This window comes from Empidonax traillii, unplaced genomic scaffold (genome assembly GCF_003031625.1).
Source record: "Empidonax traillii isolate 1590-97213 ecotype Southwest subspecies unplaced genomic scaffold, ASM303162v1 scaffold101:size1699134, whole genome shotgun sequence".
NCBI classification, from domain to species: Eukaryota; Metazoa; Chordata; class Aves; order Passeriformes; family Tyrannidae; genus Empidonax; species Empidonax traillii.
The window spans coordinates 1,062,129-1,080,840 of NW_020955294.1; the positions used below are offsets into that span (position 1 = coordinate 1,062,129).

At 46.0% G+C, this 18,712-nt stretch overlaps 1 protein-coding gene across 2 annotated transcripts in view; it reads right to left on the reverse strand.

Annotated features, from left to right (window-relative positions):
* Nucleotides 1-16,302: 16,302 nt before the first annotated feature.
* Nucleotides 16,303-18,712, reverse strand: part of MYL10 (myosin light chain 10) — an 87,256-nt gene continuing 84,846 nt past the window's right edge. The window contains exons 6-7 of one of the 2 annotated variants that reach the window (XM_027882099.1): nucleotides 17,611-17,659; nucleotides 16,303-16,835 (exon numbers count right to left, since the gene is read on the reverse strand). In XM_027882099.1, the coding sequence (XP_027737900.1) occupies nucleotides 16,737-16,835; nucleotides 17,611-17,659 (148 nt within the window). In that variant the 3' untranslated portion in view covers nucleotides 16,303-16,736. The remainder of the gene's footprint in view (nucleotides 16,836-17,610; nucleotides 17,660-18,712) is intronic. The other variant, XM_027882098.1, reaches the window with a different exon arrangement.

Sequence of the window (18,712 nt, forward strand, 5' to 3'; positions counted from 1 at the left end):
TAAACTGAGCAGCATCACAAATTACAGCATGCAAACCTTCCTGGAGACCACACCCTGGAGGAGCGAAGGGAACGGATGTGCAGCAGCGTGACAGAGCCCGACAGGGGCAACGAGGCAACAATTCCCATCACGCTGCAAATTGGAGCTTAACTTGCCTAACCAGCCCCTCGACATCACATCAAGGACAAATCTGCTTCCACCCTGGAATCTGTCCTCCCAGGTCTGTGTTCCTGGTTTGCCAGCATTTAATGGTGGAGCCAGGAAGAGCTCTTGGAAAATTGATCTTGGCTTGCGTGTGCAGCGCTGAAGTGGCAATTCACCTGAATAATTTACAAATGGCAGGTTTGGGGACCGCTGGGGGGGAATAAAATTTGCTTCATCGGAATCCACAGCTGATCAAAGTCAGATCCCTGTGCACAGACTGCACAGACCTCAGGATTCAGTGGAATCACTGAATCTTTGGGACAGAATTTGCGTAGGAGCAATAAGTATTATTATTTCCAGGAACAGCAGGTTTTCCTGGATTTCTACACAAAGTCTAGCCTTGCAAGCAGGTGTTGTGGGACACAAGGCACAGGAAAAGCAGCATGTGCTGTCTCTCCTACAGATACAACATCATACATGGAAATACAGGAATGGATAATGACCCTGTACAGCGCGAAGGAAACTATTCCAGCCACACCTCGTGGCCCACACGAGAGACCCTCCTTTAGCAAGGCAGTGCTGACCAAACAGAGACATTCAAACACCAGAGATTCAGAGAGAGGCCCAGCCTGGCTCAGTGGCTCCTGACGTGCTGTTGACCCAGAGTTAAACTAATTAGCCCATTTCCTTTTAAAGTGTTCTCAAATGCCACTTGGCCGTGTCACTCCACACCGGAGAACTCTGAAGCAGCCTAATTACACTGGCAAATGTTTGATTGAAAATTACACTCCAATGGCGTGGACTGCAAGAGGTTACCTCCCTCTTGATACAAAAGGCCTGATTCAGGACTCTGGGGCAGCTCCCCTTTAAAGCCCACATAATTCTGCAAGTCCAGGAAGCACAGTAATAGAGAAAAAATAAACTTATTTTTGGCACACAGGCCAGATTAATTTTGCTAGCAGTGCCCCTCTGACGCTGATGCAGCCCAAATGTGGCTGATGAGCCAGTTAGAGCCCTGACTAGCTCAGATGTGGGCAGGAGGAGGGAAACACCACCTTATTCTCCACTGACAGCAGCCCAGAGGCACGGCTCAGCAAGAATTTTAAGCAGCTAAAATGCTAAACACCGAAGTGAGATTCTGTCCCAAAACTTCCTGTGGGTTACATTTGCACCTCAGTTTCTCTACCTGTAAAATAATAATTACCCAACACACCAGTTCTTGTAGGACTTAATTAGCACTTGTCAACCTCTTAGAGCTCCTCAAGGGAAGAGGAGCTGTGCACCACAAAGTACTAATTAATGGACGAATCCTTTGGAACAAAGTATACGATTCTGTTGTTGTCAGATCTAATAGAGTCATAAAAAAACAGGGCTGGAAGGGATATCAAGAAGTAACCTAGGCTGTTCCCCTGCCCTGAGGCACGATCAAGTATATCTAAATCACTCTTGATAGATGAATACCCCTAAACCTTGGGATGCTCGAGCTGAGGATTAAAATAGATGAAGATGGGCTCACGTTACACGTGCGTTGTGCTCTCGGGCTCTGCTGAGCGCACACAAACGCTCCCTCACGTGTGCTCAGGGGGCCTCTCCTAAGCGCTCCCTGCACGAGGCTCTGCTGCACCCCCAGGGACCGTGCAGAGCTGCCCAGGAAAAAGCCCCATGGCAGCACACGAGCCCCACGTCCCACAGCCGGGATTCACGAGACACCCAAAACAGGGGAGACACCTCCAAAGGGGGAATGGAGCAGAGAGGAGATAAAGGATGTGCTGGTGGCTATGAGGAGCTTCGGCAACATCCAGCACATCGGCGCAGCTCCCCCAAGCCTCACACGTGCCTGAGCTGCAAGGCTTCCACAATACCTTCAGATCATTTCTGTTATGGTTTTCCCTCTTTTCTCCCCCTTTCCAGCCCCAAGAGTCCATCTGAAGTACCGTTTGGCCTAGCATATCAAACACACCATTCAGATGCGGCTACTGAAGCATTGCACAGCCCCAAGTTTAAAATTGCCTCTTTTTTTTTTTTTTTTTGAGGGTTTTGTTAAATGCTTTAATTGTAAAAATGTGTCAGTTCAAGCTGTCTTTCCAAGACATATATGCAAAGTACAGTAGGAGATACCTTTTATTTAATTAACTTCATACAGGAAGGCTTTTGAAACTTATACTTTCTTCATCAGGCTGGTGGATAAAAGCTAAGCCAGGCAATTGATACAGCACGGCAGAAGTTTATTAAATTAACCAATTAAAGTGAGGCAATACACAATATACAGAGGCCAAGGCAAACAATAGAAGGTGGAACACACTCCCAGGGCTCGAGTCGTGTCAGCATTTCCATTATGAAGCTGCTTCAGAGTTATTGTGGGAGGTGTGCAATAAAAAAAAAAATAGCTTAAACCACTGAATTCAGTCATTCTGAGGGATTCCCAAACATGCCCAGGCGGATGGAGGAGCAAGACTCAAACCAGTTTTTCACTAATTTTGTCACTCAAATTAGAAAGTAGGTGTGGCCTGGGGAAACAGGTTGGCACGTTCCACGGGAAACAAAGGGAGGCTGGTTCTGCAGTGCCCTGCTCTGGGTGGTGTGAAAACATGACCATAATGAACGTGATTAATCAAGTGCAGCACGTCTGCACGGTTGTGTGGGCTGAGCCACGGAGCTTCCTCAGGAGCAGAGCTCTTTGTGGCGAGGATCTTGTGCAGCCTCCTGCCCTCCCTCCCTCCCTGCGGCCCCGGAGCACGAGCTGGGAATCCTCACAGAGCCCAAATACAGCACAGGTGTACCTGGCTCAGGCATTTGTCAGCCCTTCAGTGCTAAACAAGAACCAGAGTGAATACTCTGCATGGTGGGGAGAATCAGATGAGAGCTGAACCCCCCCCAGAATTTTGGGTGTTCTGCATCGGGTTCAAATCCCAGTTTGGAAAGCGGCTCCTTCCCTGCACAAACAGCGCAGACCCTTCAGGTAACAGAGATCCAGCGGTTTCACCTTACACTCTGCAGCACATGAAAACCTTTTCATGAGGTGCAAACCTTCTCACATTGGGGAAAAAAAAAAAGAAAAAAGAGAGACCAATATGGAAACACTGACACCACATTTACTGTAACAGCCTGATCAGCAGCAACTATAATTCTCCTTCAAAAGGTCGCACCCACAATGCTTTCTTTGGCCTGTGTGTACCTTCTGTGTTGCCTTGGTCTAACTGGTTAATTTAATAAGCTTCAGAAATATTTAGTTGGACACTATTTAAAACCAGGTAGCCTGTTTTGTGACCACAGGTTGTTGTTGGGATGGCACATCCATGGCTCAGTACAGCTCAGCTCCCAGAGGAGCCCTGCAGCTTGGATAGGGAAGGATAAATTGAATTAGCTGAACCCACTTACTGTTCCAGCTCTGCCACAGGGTGTAGAAGAGGCTACAAAGCAGCAGGAAAAGCACAGGGGTGTTTTAGGAGAGACAGGATGCCATGGCAGATAAGGACCAGCCTGGAACCCAGGAGACCCACTGCTATTCCTGCCTTTGCTGGTGACCTCCTACAAGACCCTGAAGAAGCAGCTCCACTCCATGTGGGTTTTTTCTATCCCCTGTTGCTCTTTTCCTGCTTTGATTATGAAGTTTTCCATGTGGTTGCATCATCCTGTTTGCACAAAATATGTATTTGCATAACATCTCACACAACAAGGCCCAGATCACAGCTGGGGCTTCTAGACATGAGAGCTGTAAAGAAGCATTTTAGCAAATTCAATGTGCTTCAATGCCCACTATGGGGTATTTTGTAACCAACACTAAAGATTCTACTGAATTGTTTTGCCAAACAACACAGGAGAGGGAGATCCTGTGTGGAGCATGTTGGGTGATCCTATTCCTCCCAGGCAGGGCTTGAGGGGCATCTTGGAGATGGAAATGGGTGGATTATTTCGCAGGATAACAGGAAAAACCTGGAACAGCTGCACAGCTCTGACAACCTGACCAAGATATTTTTCTACCCTGAGCTCCAGTTTCACCAGCTCTCCTCACAGGATGTTGTTGTGCCTTCAACCCCAAATTCCTTGGTTCAACCTCATGTGGACACACACAATTCAGTCCTTATCTAGGACTGAAAAATTACCTTCTGGAACATTCACAGAATTAATATTATTTCTGCTCAGTGTGTCTCCCTTTATACTCCTCTCCAAAAATGGTGAAGAGCAAAAGAAGAGAAAGAGGAGAAAAGAAATGAAGTAGCGACCAATCTTTCACACCCCATGTTTGCAGCTACCAACTGTCTAACCAGAAAGCTGCCAAAAAGGCACCTGAGCCAGCAACAGCATCAGCAGGAGCTGAGCTGGAGCCTGAGGTTCTGGCAGCAGCAGTGGCAGTGCCTCAAGAACAGTACTTGGAAGGAGTAAGGCCAGTGGCAGCAACCCCTTGGGCTGTCACACAGCTGGAACCCCCATCTCTATCACTGGGGAAGGTGCAGGATTCCTGGGAGCACCCAGAAGGCTGGCCTTACAGCCTGGAGGAGGGAGAAAAAGGAGCTGTAACCTTTATCTTCCTTCCAAGGCACCACAGGTCTCCTAAAAACACAGGCAGAAAAACAAGATCAGCACTACTCGCTCCCAAACAGCAGGGAAGAAACAGCATTTCCAGAGCTTGAATTTGGGACGTTTTCCTTGTGAACTTCACAGCAAATTGGATTTGAATGAGGTGATTCCGCTGAGAATTCCCAAGAAACAATAATGGATATGCAAGTTATCATCATCTACCTTGTAATTCCTGTGGGTCTTGCAGACTCCTGCAAAACCCCCACACGTACAGTGCCAAGAATCCTAACAAAGTGCCACAATTAATCCAAGGAGAATCAGAGGGGCAAGTGCAAAGCAACTCGTTCGAGAGTCATTAAGTCAGTGACAGAATTCGGGATTCCTAATCTCCCCCTGGTGTCCTAAACCCCCACCCCTGATTGCTTGGTCACTACCTGGGTTTGTTTTGTTGCCTTTTCTTTTCCTCCCTTGAAATTCTTTAAATTAAAATGCAAGTGTTTGCCCCCTTTAAGGGAGAAAACAGGCTGGAATGAATAAAACCTTTCACTGTAATTACCTACTGGACAAAGCTGGCTGCAATGTGAGATTCCTGGTGCTTTAGCACCAGGGCTGTTTCCCTTAAGTATTTCTCTAGCTAAGCACAACTCAAAGATTTCCTTCTCCAGCAAACACCTGAGCAGAAGTGACTCACTCCCTGTCAGCAGCTGGCACAGGTCTCAGCCCCAGTGCCAAGCCTACATATATATATATATATATTCATATATATATGGTTGAAATACTGAAAAGGGGAATTTTCCTTCTGCAGCTTCCAAAATGTTTGTCTATCTCTGTTTCATAGAACCGTAGAATATCCTGAGCTGGAAAGGACCCACAAGGATCATCCAGTCCAACTCCTGGCCCTGCACAGACACTCCAGTAATCCCACCCTGTGCCTGAGGGTGTTGTCCAAACGCTTCTGGAGCTCTGGTAGGTTAGGGGCTGTGCCCACCGCCCTGGGGAGCCTGTTCAGTGCCCACCATCTTCTGAGGGAAGAGTCCTTTTCTAATATTTTGCAGACATTGTAGCCTTATGCCTGTTTTTAGAGAGAAAAGTTGGGGTGCAATGTATTTATAAGACCAGCCTTACAGCAAAGTCATATTTGCAAGCTTATATAACATTATAATACATCTTTCTCTAATCAAATCACTTTTAATTTTTTTTTCTGCCTGACTTCCCTCAAAGAATAATGTACATATGAGCATGGGGTGCACGAGCTTGCATCTCTAATAACTTGGGAATGAGTTGGTTGCTTTCAGCACAATTTCAGAGCGAGACAGGAGTTTCAGAGCTGTCACTTGGCTACAAGTTTCATGGAAAAAAAAAAAGGCAACTGGATGGAAAAGAAGGATGCAGGGGCTGGAAACCCACAGCGTGAGCTCAGCCAGTGCCAGGCGCCACAAAATGACATTGCAAAGGCACTGATAGCTGGAAAGGCCTCAGTGGAAGGGTACAGCTGACATGGAAAGCTGCAGTACACCAAGTACTACCTGAATATTTATTTTGAAGGTCATCATAACAAAAGTTAAACAAAAAAAAAATAAAAATAAATGGTCTTCAAGATACAGCACTCAAAAGAGCAGACAGGACAGCTAAATACTTCAAAGGAAGCCTACAAGCAAAAGTACTACTAATTTTAACTAAATCCTGCTCTGGACCCTCCTCTTCCACCCATGGAATCATTAATTTCAGAAGAGTGAGTTCTGATATACCCCCAGGTAAGCCCCAGATCATACAAATCCACTCTTTATTGCCTGAGTAGTGCCGTTTAAAATCAATAGGATTACTCACAGTGGTAAAGTTAAGCACCTGTGAAAGTGTCTGCAAGATTGAAAGGCCTAAGGCCTGGTCTAGGCACAGCTTTTGTACTTGAAAAACTGGTTCACATAAAGGTTTGTTTTGTTTTTAGTTTTGTTTTTAAAGAAAACAACAGAATAATTAAAGCCATGCAACCGCTTTAAAATGGACACGGTTTTATTGCTATAACGGGAACTTCCAAGGGCACAGCCATTCCCAGGTCAGTTGTGCTCCTCCAACTGCACTCCCGGTGTAGGGAATTGTGCCAGCACTTCCCAGCAGCCACAACTTTTGCACCTTGAACAGCTCAACAAGATGCCAGCCCACTGTCCACTCAAAGCTCTCCAGGGAATCCATCCACGGAAAGCACCTGATGGAACAGCAACCTGGGCAGATCCATGTTTGATGAACATTTGGTCTGGAGCCAGTCAGAAAGGATGATTTATTTTTTTTTTTATCTCCATAATTTTCTTGCTCTCCTCTGTGTTTGCACCCATAGGGGAAAAAAAGCAACACCACACGCACCTGAAAAACTTCTGAGTTCGACTTTCATGTGTGCAGAATTAAGGAAGGGGAAAAAAGATCAAGATTGCCCCACAAGAAGACAACAAAAAAAGGAGTGTTCATTCTATGGAAAGCACCACGAACTTCAGGAGATGCCAGGAGGAAGAGGGGGTGGAACAGTGAACTAACATGTCTGGATTGCTGAGAGGTTAAAAAAAATGTCACACTTTCAAAGAAGAAAAAGACAAAAGACATTAAGAGTAAACAGGAAATTTGGGAAGTCTATTTCACTCGAAGTAGCAAACATCTGGAATAAATTGTCAAGAACTTAAGACCATCAAAGCAAAGTATTAATGAGGTTAAGAGGCAGCTAGACTGGAGGAGGAGGAGGAGACTGGAGGATACAGGGACAAAGGAGAGAAGTAGAGCTGAGAGAAACCTACAGGCAACAGGCTCTTTAGCCTAAAGGGCTTTGTTTCTCTCTGTCCAATCCTTCCTTACCTTCCCATTGCTCCAGGGTTAAAATATGGGGAGTTTCTGCTGCTTTTTGATTTATGGAAAGGAAACAGTACTTCCCCCTCTCCCCCCTAAAATTCCATGCTGGTGTTTGTGACATTATTGTTGAGCCTCCAAATGTTTAAGTTTAACACAGGAAAGTAAAAGAAAAACTGAATACCCTCTACCCCTTCTGCCAAGTAGAGCTTTCTCAAGTCTGGAGTCCTCATTCCTCCCTTTCACACTTCAAATTATGAATAATTCTTACTTTTGTTACCAAATGTTGCTTCAAGAAGAAAAACCTCATCCCTTTAATCAAAAGGATTTAGCAAACATCTCCATGGATTCAAGGGCTGTTTTTTAAAGGACTCATTTGCTTTCAAGTAATTCAAACCAGGCTAAACAACACCTTTAAAGATGACAAAAACCAGTAGGCATAAATGAATAAGGAGGCTAAGAAGGAAATAGTTAGCATGACTTATCCCTTAATATCCAGATCCCTCTCTAGAAGGGATAATCAGAAAGCCATGTTGGCCCTTACTCAAAAAAAGAGAATGGTCTCCCATCTCTGCCTGGACTGTTATTAACTATATTGGTTGCATTCATGGTCATTACATCCTTTAATAGATGATCTTGGGATTTCATTTTCCACCCCCTCCCCTCCCCCGTTATTGAGCAATGGAATATTCATAAAACAGTAGACAGAAGCAACTCTGAAGGAAAAGAAAAGAAAGCCTCCAAGTTCCCATCTCTGCCAGTGAAATTAAACCAAAGCAAGGATTCAACCCAAAATTGATTCGGGAGCGGCGGGATATGTGCACACACATGAAAAAACACACTGAGGGGGGGAGAGGGAATCATAAAACATGCGCTTGCCTGTCCTGTGCTCTAATAACCACATGCAAACCTCAGCCAAGCCTGGCAGAGTGGGAGAGGTTTCAAAGATACGGAGCTCCTGTGGGTTTCCCAGCACAGGCAGCTGGTAAAGGATGGAGCTGCACTGAAGAGCTCCCCTGAGCTGAAGTGTTTATGAGACAGGAGAGAATCCACACCAGCCCTCATTGTGGTCTAATAGCACAGGGCCCTCCTGCTGCTTGTTATCAGCCCAGCACCCACATCTGAGGAGTCGGTGCTTTATTGGGAACATCTGCTCTTGTCTTTGCCAGAGGCAGCTGAAGCTCTGCTTCACCCTCAGCTGCCTCTCCCGTAGCTGTTCCCAAACCCGTATCTGCACCTTTCTGCCCAAGGGCAGCCAACAGGGCTGTCCTGGGGTCACCAGGGATGCCAACTGGCGCTTCCTCAGAGACCCCCGTGCTGCCACACAGCAATGGGGATTTGGGTTTTGGTGTCCTCCTCGGGAATCAGTTCAGACCTAGCACATCATTTCAGGGGTCTGAAGTGTCCTCTGGTCTGCCCCACACTAGATTTACTACAAGGAAAGCACCAAAAATCCTATTCCTCACTTCAGCCCTTCCACAAGATGCCACCAATACCCACAGCAGTTAAACTGGCCCCGGCCTCTTATTTTCCTCTCACTTCTGACACAGAAAATCAATAATAGCAGGGCTTTGAGGCACTCTGCTCTATTTTTCTCACCGTTTTTACCTTGCCATTTAAGCATAACTGGAGGGGAAAAAAAATAGGAAAATAAAAAAAAAAAAAAAGAAAAGGCTTTTTTCCTCCCTCAGCCAGGTACATGGCCAGGCAGCGTAGAAAGGCCTCGCCGTGAGGGCACAGTGCCCAGCACCTCAGTCCCTGAGGCTTCACCCATTCCAGCAGGCACCAAACACAGGAGATCTTTAACAATATGAGCAGGTGGTTGTTTTTTCAGGGACTGAGGGGTGCTCTAATGAGCGTTGTAGTGGCTGGAAAAAGGTGATAAGCTTTCTGCGTTACACGAAAAGCCGGGGGGTTACTTTATATAATCAACCACAGCTGACTAAACAGGGCACTGAGAGTCACCCACGGCCGAGGTAACACAGAACAACAAACCCTCCCCAGCCTTCCCGTGCTGCCTCCCCACAGAACCAGCTCCCCAGGCACACAACCAAGGCTGTTCTGAGGCCTCAAACACCCTCATTAACGTGGAAAAAAAAATAATAAAAAAAGCAACTTACTTTGGCACACCGATGGCTCCCCTTCACCTCGGCTGGGCAGGGGCAGGAGAGCCAGGGCTGTGCCCCAGGCTAAGCCCACAAGTGTCTCCTCACCCCTCCTCTGACGGTGATCCCTGTGGGCAGAGGAGCCCTTCAGCATTAATTGTCCTCACCTGTGGGGCCCGAGAAGCACCAGGAGCTGCCCCAGCCCCACGCAAGTGTGGGATGCTCCAGGTGCCAGCCGGACTCTGAGGGGCTTTCTCCAACATTACAGAAGCACTGGAGCTAAAAAAGAGCTTTCAAACATGTTGCTTCAAATACTTGCAGCAGTTTCCAGCAGCTGGTCAAAGGCACCACAGTATTTAAAAAAGTCAGGATTTTCACATAGCAAACCTGAGAACATTTCACATGGACTCGCAAACCTGCAGTTCAGTGTAAAAGTGCACGTGAAAAGCTGCCATTCACCACAGGGAGGAGGGGGTCCTGACCAGAGCCCTCGCCTGGTGGCTGGAGCTTGGTGTGGGAAGGCAAAACTCTGTGGCTTTTGGTGAGCAGGGACAGCCACTGTGTCCCACCAGCCTGGCCATGGCTGAGGTGCCCATCTGAGCCGTGGTCACTGCCAGCAGCCAGGCTGGGACAGTCCTGGGGCTTTGCCCAGGCTGGCACTGGATGTGCTTCACTGAGGGAACAAAACTAAACTTTTCCACCTTTTCCAGGCAAACCAGCACATGGTATTTCAGCATTACCTGTTTGTACAAACCTGGCTGAACCATAACACCACTTTAAAAAAGAAATCACTGATATTTCCTTAAGGTTTTTCGCAGTTCCAGACAAAACACGGATACTTGTACTGCTTCAGCACTTGATTCACACCAGGATTATTTTTCCAAGCATTAAATTCTGTCACAGCCTTTACACTCCCAGCCCAGTTGGGGAGGGCAACAATGCTCGCTGCAACTGGCTAATTCCTGTTCTACAAATAACTTTCTGGCTGCTGTTTAAACTGCATCCTTTTCCCAGTGATAGCTTAAAGGCGCTGGCTTACCAGGAAATTCATGGAGATGAATTCATGGCTCCTTCTGGCCTGTTAGAGGAAGCTCCCCATCCATCCCCCACCCCACTCTCTCTGGTAATGAACTTTCTACTCATCACAGCTGTGGTGGTGGCCACAGCTTCCAAAGCTTAAAGGCACAGGGCTGTTTGGATCCCTCTTCCCTTGTGCATAAGTTCTCTTACCCCCATGAAAGGGCAGCTGCTGTCTTTTAATCATTATATATATATAAAAAAAATCCTGCCTGGCCCAGCATCTGAGCTGTGTGTTCCTGCTGAAGCAGCTGACCAAACACCCAGCTTGCCTCGTATATTTTGCAAAAAAAAAATTTATGTTCCTCAGGTCAACAGGCACATTAAGCAATCATTTAACCTGAAAGGGACAGTAACAAATGGCAGCATTTCCCCAGATAAGGACTCAAGGAGGTATTGCCATGCTTGACCTTAAATACCTGAGTTAGCATTCCTGGGCTGCTGCTTTATAATCAGTGGAGCTGGGCAGATGCTTGCAGAGCCTGAGCTGGAAGAGAGATGGGCTTAAGTGCCACAAAATGCCTATTCAAGGACCTCTCTCTCCTCAGTCACTGAAGGGAAGTCCTGCAGAGATAACCCTCCTTGATTGCACGCTAAATCTAAGTGAACAAAGTCAACACATGAGAATCCCCCAGGTTATGTAACTCTAAAAGAAATTCCCAGATTTGTATGTCAGAAAACTGTTATTTCAAATACTGTGCTTCAGTGCTTCAAGGGTCCAGATTCTGCCTGCTTCCTACGGTTTCCAAAGTCTCGAGTTTGGAAGAGGCAGCATCAACGTGCCAAACATTCCTTCACAAGCTGTGGATTCACGTCCTGCTTTCAGCCCTGTCATCAGAGCTGCGGCACTGGGAGCCTTTTCTGGTGCAAGCCGTGGGCTTCCCTTTGGGAATCCAAGTGGATTTGCTCTTGCACAGAAACCAGCTTTGTTGAAGGTGGTTTGCCCCATTCCTAGTGGGAAATCCATTCTCCTCAGATTATCACAGGATGACTTAGATTTGGCTGTCTTGGCTCACGGACAACGTTTTGCTGGTGACCACCTGAGTTTAAACTGAGTGATGGGGAAATGAAGCCAGTCCCATGAGTGAGACACTTCCTCTGTGCTCTTTCCTACAGGCAGGTTGGAGACCAGTGCTCTGGAGTGCAGTTAAAAACATGTCCAACATCAATTATCACTGATAAAATCAGGAGACCTTTCAAGGGTGACAAGGGAGAAGGAAAAGGAGGAGGATGAGACCGTCCTAGGGTGAGATGCTATTCAATATTAACAATTTGCAGGACAAAACAGAGAACACACAAAATTTGTGGGTGATGGGCAGTAAGCTGAGGTGACTTGTGTGGAGTTTGGAGGACAGGGAGAGAATTCCAAACAGCCCTAAATTGAAGGGGAGATATGAAGTCAAAGAGAAGGAATTAAAGATCAGTTACGTGTCAGAAGAAAGACACAAGTAAAATTCAGAGAGTAATTGGTCAGGCTATAGCTCCTCAGGAGAGGATCTGAGGTTCAAAGGGCAGCACAGATTGATCACATGGCAACCCACTAAAAGGCCAGTGTCACCAGGGCTGTGCTAACAGCTCTGACATGTGTAACATCACAGCACCACAGGGGTTTTGAAGTGGGAAGGCACCACAGGAGGCAGTCTAGACCAAACTTCCTGCTCAGAGCAGCACGGGCTACAGCGAGTTTCCCAGGGCCACATCCAGCTGGGTGTGGGATGTCTCCAGCAATGGAGACTCCACAACCCATTTGGCCACCTTGTTCTCATCTTTGACCACCATCACAGCCATAAAGGGTTAAATGGACTTTCCTGCATTTCAGTCCTGTCGATGGACACTGCTGGGAAGAGCATGGATTTGTTGTCCTCAGTCCATCGCCCAGGTCATTAATGAAAATGTTACACAGTTCTGGCATTGTTTGCAAATAGAAAAGAGGCACTCCAGACCATCTACACCTTGTTCACGTCACTGAAAGTTCAAGGTATGTCCTTAGATAACCTGGGCTGGCACATTACCAAGGTAGCAGAGGCAGAGGGAACCAGATCTGAGGAAGTTTCTGGGATAGGCAGAAGTTACAGGGGGATCAGAAGTGAGCAGTTATTAAGGAAGAGAGGTATGGAATAAACTTTTACCCACATTGCCTACAAATACACATTCAGTGCTGCTGAACCACAGGGGGGATTGGTTTGTTTGGTTGTTTTACAGACAACCAACCTCTGAAATAATCATTCCATTCTTGCTGGTGCTGGGATTCTGTGTCCAAGTTGGCATAGCATGTTTAAAAACAAAATATGCACAAGTTTAAGGTAATCCTAAAGAGAGCAAGAAGAATTAGTAGAGGAGAAAAGGTCACTGAGAGGAAAAGTTGGAAAAAGAATGCTGAAAAAAGAAAACAAACCAGGCTTCCACTGCACTCACGTCATTACAAAGAGGATGCAAAGGATGAAATTGGCTTAATTTGCAGACAGAAAGATTTAGGTTGGATGGGAGGGGGGGGGGGGAAAGCATAAATCTAAAGCTAGCTTTGGACTTGAGGCTACCTAGAAAGTTTAGATAGGTCAGACAAACATTTCTAACAACAATCCTGCCTCTAAGCGGAACAACAAGCTGGGGACACTCATGAGAACCTTTCCTTGCCTTTAATGACAGTGGATTTCAAAGGCTGCTCTGCCCTTTCACGAGGTTTCAGGAAGGTTTACAGGATTAAACATTTAAGAGTTAATAAAACACATCATCAATTCTACACTGTTTCTTTGGGGTTTTTTCCCATCCAAGTAGGAATTGTTTGTGAAAGGGCTGACACTGAAGAGCAACTGTCAGGGTTCATGCGAGTTCAATCCCCATCTGATCATTTTAATGATGCTTGGTGAGAATCTGTTTTGTGCAGTTAATCTCAGTTCTTTGTTCCCTTCCCTCATTTGAATCTGCACCCAAACCCCATTAGCACAGCCCCATGTCCCCAAATGAAAATGGAGATTGACATGAAACTGGGATTGATACAGGTTTGTTTTAAGAATCTTTAATATTTTCATTATACTTATATGAGCATGTTAAGATGTTCCCCCTTGTAGAATGGGAGGGTTGCAGCTTCAGACTCTCTTGCATGATGGTTCAAGGTGCAGAAATCCAAATGAGCACAAGCTTGGTGGTGTAGCCCAACCCAGAGATCTCTTCAAGCAGTCTGCAACAGGCACCTCAGCTGCACTGCCCTGCAAGTGCCAGAATTCTGGGGCAACAGGCAGAAGAAAGGGGAAGACATGGATTTTGAACAAAGATAAAAGTGCAGCAACAGGAAAGGAGCAGAAGTGCAAAAAGCCTGGTAGAGTCAGATGGAAACTGGGGCTTTGGATAGCCCAGGAGCCACTCCAGAGTGTCTGAGAGCTCAGGGTGGTTGAGAGCACTCTGAGGTGCATCAGTGGAGGTTGGTGGCTGCTGGAGGGGCACCACAGCTGCACCCTGGTCTGGTCCCCATCAGGAACTGGAGGGAATTTGGGTTGAATTTCAAGCAGAGCCTCTGGTTGAGCTTCCTCCAAAAAAGCTACCCAGGTTGTTCAAGGCAAGGTTGTTCAAAATTGCAGTGCTCCAAAACAAACCCCTCACTGTGATGAAGTCTGGCTTGGCCTAACCTACACTGAGGGGGTCCTGTTGTCCATCCTGCCCACAGCTCCACTCCCCTGCCCCATCTGCAGGTGCCTGCAGCAGGGCATTGAAATGTAGGCACCAGGAGAGTGACCTCCCCAGTGTCCAAACAAAGCAAACCCAAAGATGCTGATCAGGCCCAAGAGCCCAAGAGCATTATCCTCAAAGTTTTTGCCTACCAGCTTGCATGAGGAAAAGTACATCTCTCCAGATTAAAGGCCAAAGGTAAGCTCGTGTGCCATCTCATCCAGTCTTCAGTCTCATTCTGAAATCTTCAAACAGTGCAAAAACCAGAAGCACTGTCTGACATCTGATGCCTGAGAGACTTCAGCCCATATTAGTGGAACAGTCAGTACTCATTTGGCTGGGAATGGGATTGTGTGGAGCTCACACAGGGTAGCACTGGATTTTGCACACGTTTGTGCCATAGAAGAGCATTTTCCAGACCCACCTCTCAAGAAATTTCCACATGGAGTCTGTAAAAGAAACATCCACTTTGCAGCCCTCTCCCACCAGCTCTTCTTTGCTGAGAAGAGCTGTCGCTTGTTTGGGTCTGCATGAGAGCCCAAAGCAGAAGCTCAGGAATCGTCTTTTCTACTGTGCCACCAAAATCTTCTACCTCCATGACCTGCAGCTGCTGATCTACAACCCTGTCCCACCAGCAGCGGCCATGGAGCTGGGAATAAAAACATTCTGGGGAGAAAAGAGGCGTTGTGTGAAACAGGGATAAGAACGGGGCTTGTAGAGGAAAGCTCAGCTCCTGAGCCTTGGGGTGGGAGAAGAGGTCATGGGGACTCTTGCATGGCATGAAGTTTTGTGAGTCTGCAAAGCCCAGCCAAGCTGCACGTGGTGTTTGGAGGGACAGGTCTGTATGACCATTCCTTTCTGCAGATGTTCCAGGAACACGTGGCAGGAAGTGCTAAAGCCCTTTCCACATCTCCAGCAAGACTCATGCAAGAAAAGGCTGAGTTTTCCTTCTAGCTGTGTCCACTGATATTTTTAAGAAAGATAATTACAAGCAGATATAATTGAGGATCAATTTGTTCTATGAGAAAAGCGTTGCTGGTGCAGGAACATGCCCAGGGCCTCTGCACTTTGGGTGAGATTCATTTTATGAACTTTCTGTCTGCTAAAAGCCCTCTCATTCCAGTTGTTCTGTATTGCTGAAGTGCATTGAATGCAGGGGGTTGCTGGCACAACAAAAAATGCAGGTAGGGGTGAAGGTCACATCCCCGAGTCATGCAGGTATTAAGGCTTTTTCATGGAATTTCTGTCCCTCCTGGTGAGGGCACAAGTTGACATGTTGCCCTCAAGTTCTCCTGCTGCAAAGGCCGAGATGGAAACAGAAAATAAGTAGCCTGTTGCTTCCTCTCAGTGTCTGTGGTGCCAGCAGCACTGATGCACAAGGAAAGCATTTTCATGAGCTGTTAAAACAGCAGCAGCTTGTTTTCCTTTGGCTGCAGCATCCTCCTGACTCCCACGCAGGAAGTGTTCATGCAATATTCCACACAGGCAGAATATGCCCAGTTCCTAGAAGTCTAAATACAAGAAACTGTAGCCCATTTTAGAAGCTGGGCTGATCTTAGATTAATAAAGTGAGAGGTGGTATTTGCTTTCATGTGCCACCCTGGGCCACGATTCCTAAATCCCTCTCTTTGGCCCTCAACTTGCTGATCTTGGGTTAAAAACATCCTTGCAGTGTGTTCCTCACCTGTAACACGAGGGTAATGGCCAAGGGCTGAGAGATCAAGTGTTATTATTATTTCAGAGGTGCCTCTGAAGGGGGAAATCTGTTATTCCTATTTCTAAGTGCACCCAGGTAAATTTTACTATGAGCAAAATAGCCAATAATCCACTATTTCTGTTCTCTCTCACAAAAGCAAATGAGTGAAGTGGTTTATGAAACTGACCACATCACTGAGATGGAGAGGGCATATTGCATATTCACAAGAACTTAAGATTGTTTTATTTACACTTTCATTGCTAGGGGCTGTGAAATGGAACATAATTCTATTTGCCAGATATTCTTCCTGGTGCAATAAGTTGGAGGATTTCTCAATTAATACGTGGAGCTTATGTATAAAAGACAAGAGGTTAAGCAACACTGCAGTGCCCAGTGGACCATCTGGTGAACATTAGGTTTGTCAATAAATCACAAAAGCACCAGTTCATCAAGAAAATTCCATTTCAAACCACTGACAGGGAGAATAAAAAGGATGGGGAAAAAAACCCTCACAAAATTGGTGTTTTGATATTTCATAAAACCAGGAGCATTAAATAACTTTAATCTAATTTCAGTTGTTTTATTTGTTCTCTTCTGATGACCACATGGCTTCACATACTGGATGTTTAGCCCTTTGTCTTGCACACAAAGGCATTATGAAATAACTTGGTGCAGCCCCACAGGAGAAGCTCATCTCTCTGCTCTTAGTCCTTCTCCTCACCATGGGTGATAACATAACAGAGGTTCTTATAGTCAAGGTTACCAGAGACATCTGGAGGGAAGGCAGCAAACATCTGGTTGATCTGCCAAGCAAAGAGGAGATAAGTGTTACAAAGGTGGGACTGTGGGACAGCAGCATGTTCAGCTTTTCATTTTCAACCCAGGTGAGCTCCCTGCTGCCCTGATCCATTAACCACTGTGGAAGGTTTTTCCTTAGCTTCAGTGAAATTGAAATAGGAGTTAGAGCACAATTAGTTAATAAAGTCCTGCTGGAATCCCAACAAGATCCCTGTTGAAAAGAGCCCTCCCTGAAATTCAGGTAAGCCCTGGTCAAAACCAGTCCAGTTTGCTGTTCTGACTGGAACAGGCTGTCCAATCTGTTCTTGCCACAAACCAACTCCACTCAATCTCCTCTTCTGAAAATAAAGTCCTTCTGAATTCCCCCCCAGCCAGCAGAGCTCGTGTTCAGTCTCTCACAAACCACAAAGTCAGTACCTCGTTTCAGAACTCATTTCAAATTTCAAACAAAATAACTCACAGAAATGGAAACCAGACCTCAGTCCCCACCCAAAGTCACTTGGGCTGCAGTAAATGCCTTGCCCAGCTCACCATAGGAAAGAACAGCCGGAGATAGGCCACGCTTATCGTGGATGGGAGGCCAAGGAATCTGTTTGACTTTGATTCAGCTGTGGAGCTCTTCAGAAGGGAGGCTTTGAATTGTTACTAATTGCTAGAGCTGGCATCAACCCTCTCTCAGTCTGGATTTCAGCTGAATTCATGCATTTAAAGAGGGGCAAAGACTTAGTGCTGAACAGGAGCTGGAGAGAGATTTCAGTTTTGAATAAAGCAGTTCCTTACCTCCTCTTGACTGAACCGGTCTGCCTGTGTCATCAGCATTTCTTTGATGCTGTTCAAATGAAATGAAATAACCTGATTAAAGGGTGATAATGGCACATGACAATTCAGATGGCAAGATCCTTCCTGAAGTTGCATGAAAGGAAATCTGTGTGACCGCATAAATTAGAGCTGTTAATCCTTACATGATATTGTAAGAGATTTTCCGTGGGCACCCATCAGTGTCAATGCCTCGCTCTGCCAACTTATTTCGCTTTTGTGACATTTTATGGAGGTTTTAAAATTGTTTAAGGTTATTACTCTAATTGAAATACAGCAATTTTGTATGCTTATCTTAACCTAAAGTGGTAGGTTTTCTCACTTGCTGTTTAAAGTTTGGATCACTTAACAAAACCAAAAGAGAGAATATTTTCTGTAAAATCCGAGGATGAAAGGAACAGAGCATGAAATGAGAAAGAGGACTTGAAAGAGAACTCCAGCAGCTATTCCAAATCATCATCTGAGAATCCCTTTATTTGCATGCAGTCATTCCCAGAGGAGGCTGTGGGACTGCATGAGACCTGTTGTATTTCGTGGTGCAGTGTCTCGAGCTGGAGTTACAGCACTGTAACAAGGAGCTTATCCCCCACACAATCTGTATCCCATGCAATTACATCAAAGAGAATAGTTCTGGGGCTGACAATCAGCTGATTTACCCTCTGTTTTACACCCATTGTGGGAAGGCAGTGGAGCGTGTAATTTTTTTTTTACCTAAGTTTACAGGTGAACAGAAAAGCCAGGAAGATGATTTTTGTTTCCAGTCTAACCCCCTCAGATAAAATGTCTTTATATCTCACCCAGTTACTCATGTGCTGAGGGCAGCACATGCACCATGTGCTCCAACATCCACCACTACGAACCCGGTTACATCACACAAAACATCCCTTTCACTTGCACCAGGAATTTCCCCTTCCTGTGACAGAATTCCTTTTTTAATCTCACAGTTTGCATTCACGCTGAAGAGGCAGAGTTGCCTCCTTTTGTTGCTACCAAAGGTATTTATACATCATCAGAAGTTTTTCTAGATCAGTACAGCAAACTCTGAAGCTGTGATAACAGCTGAGCA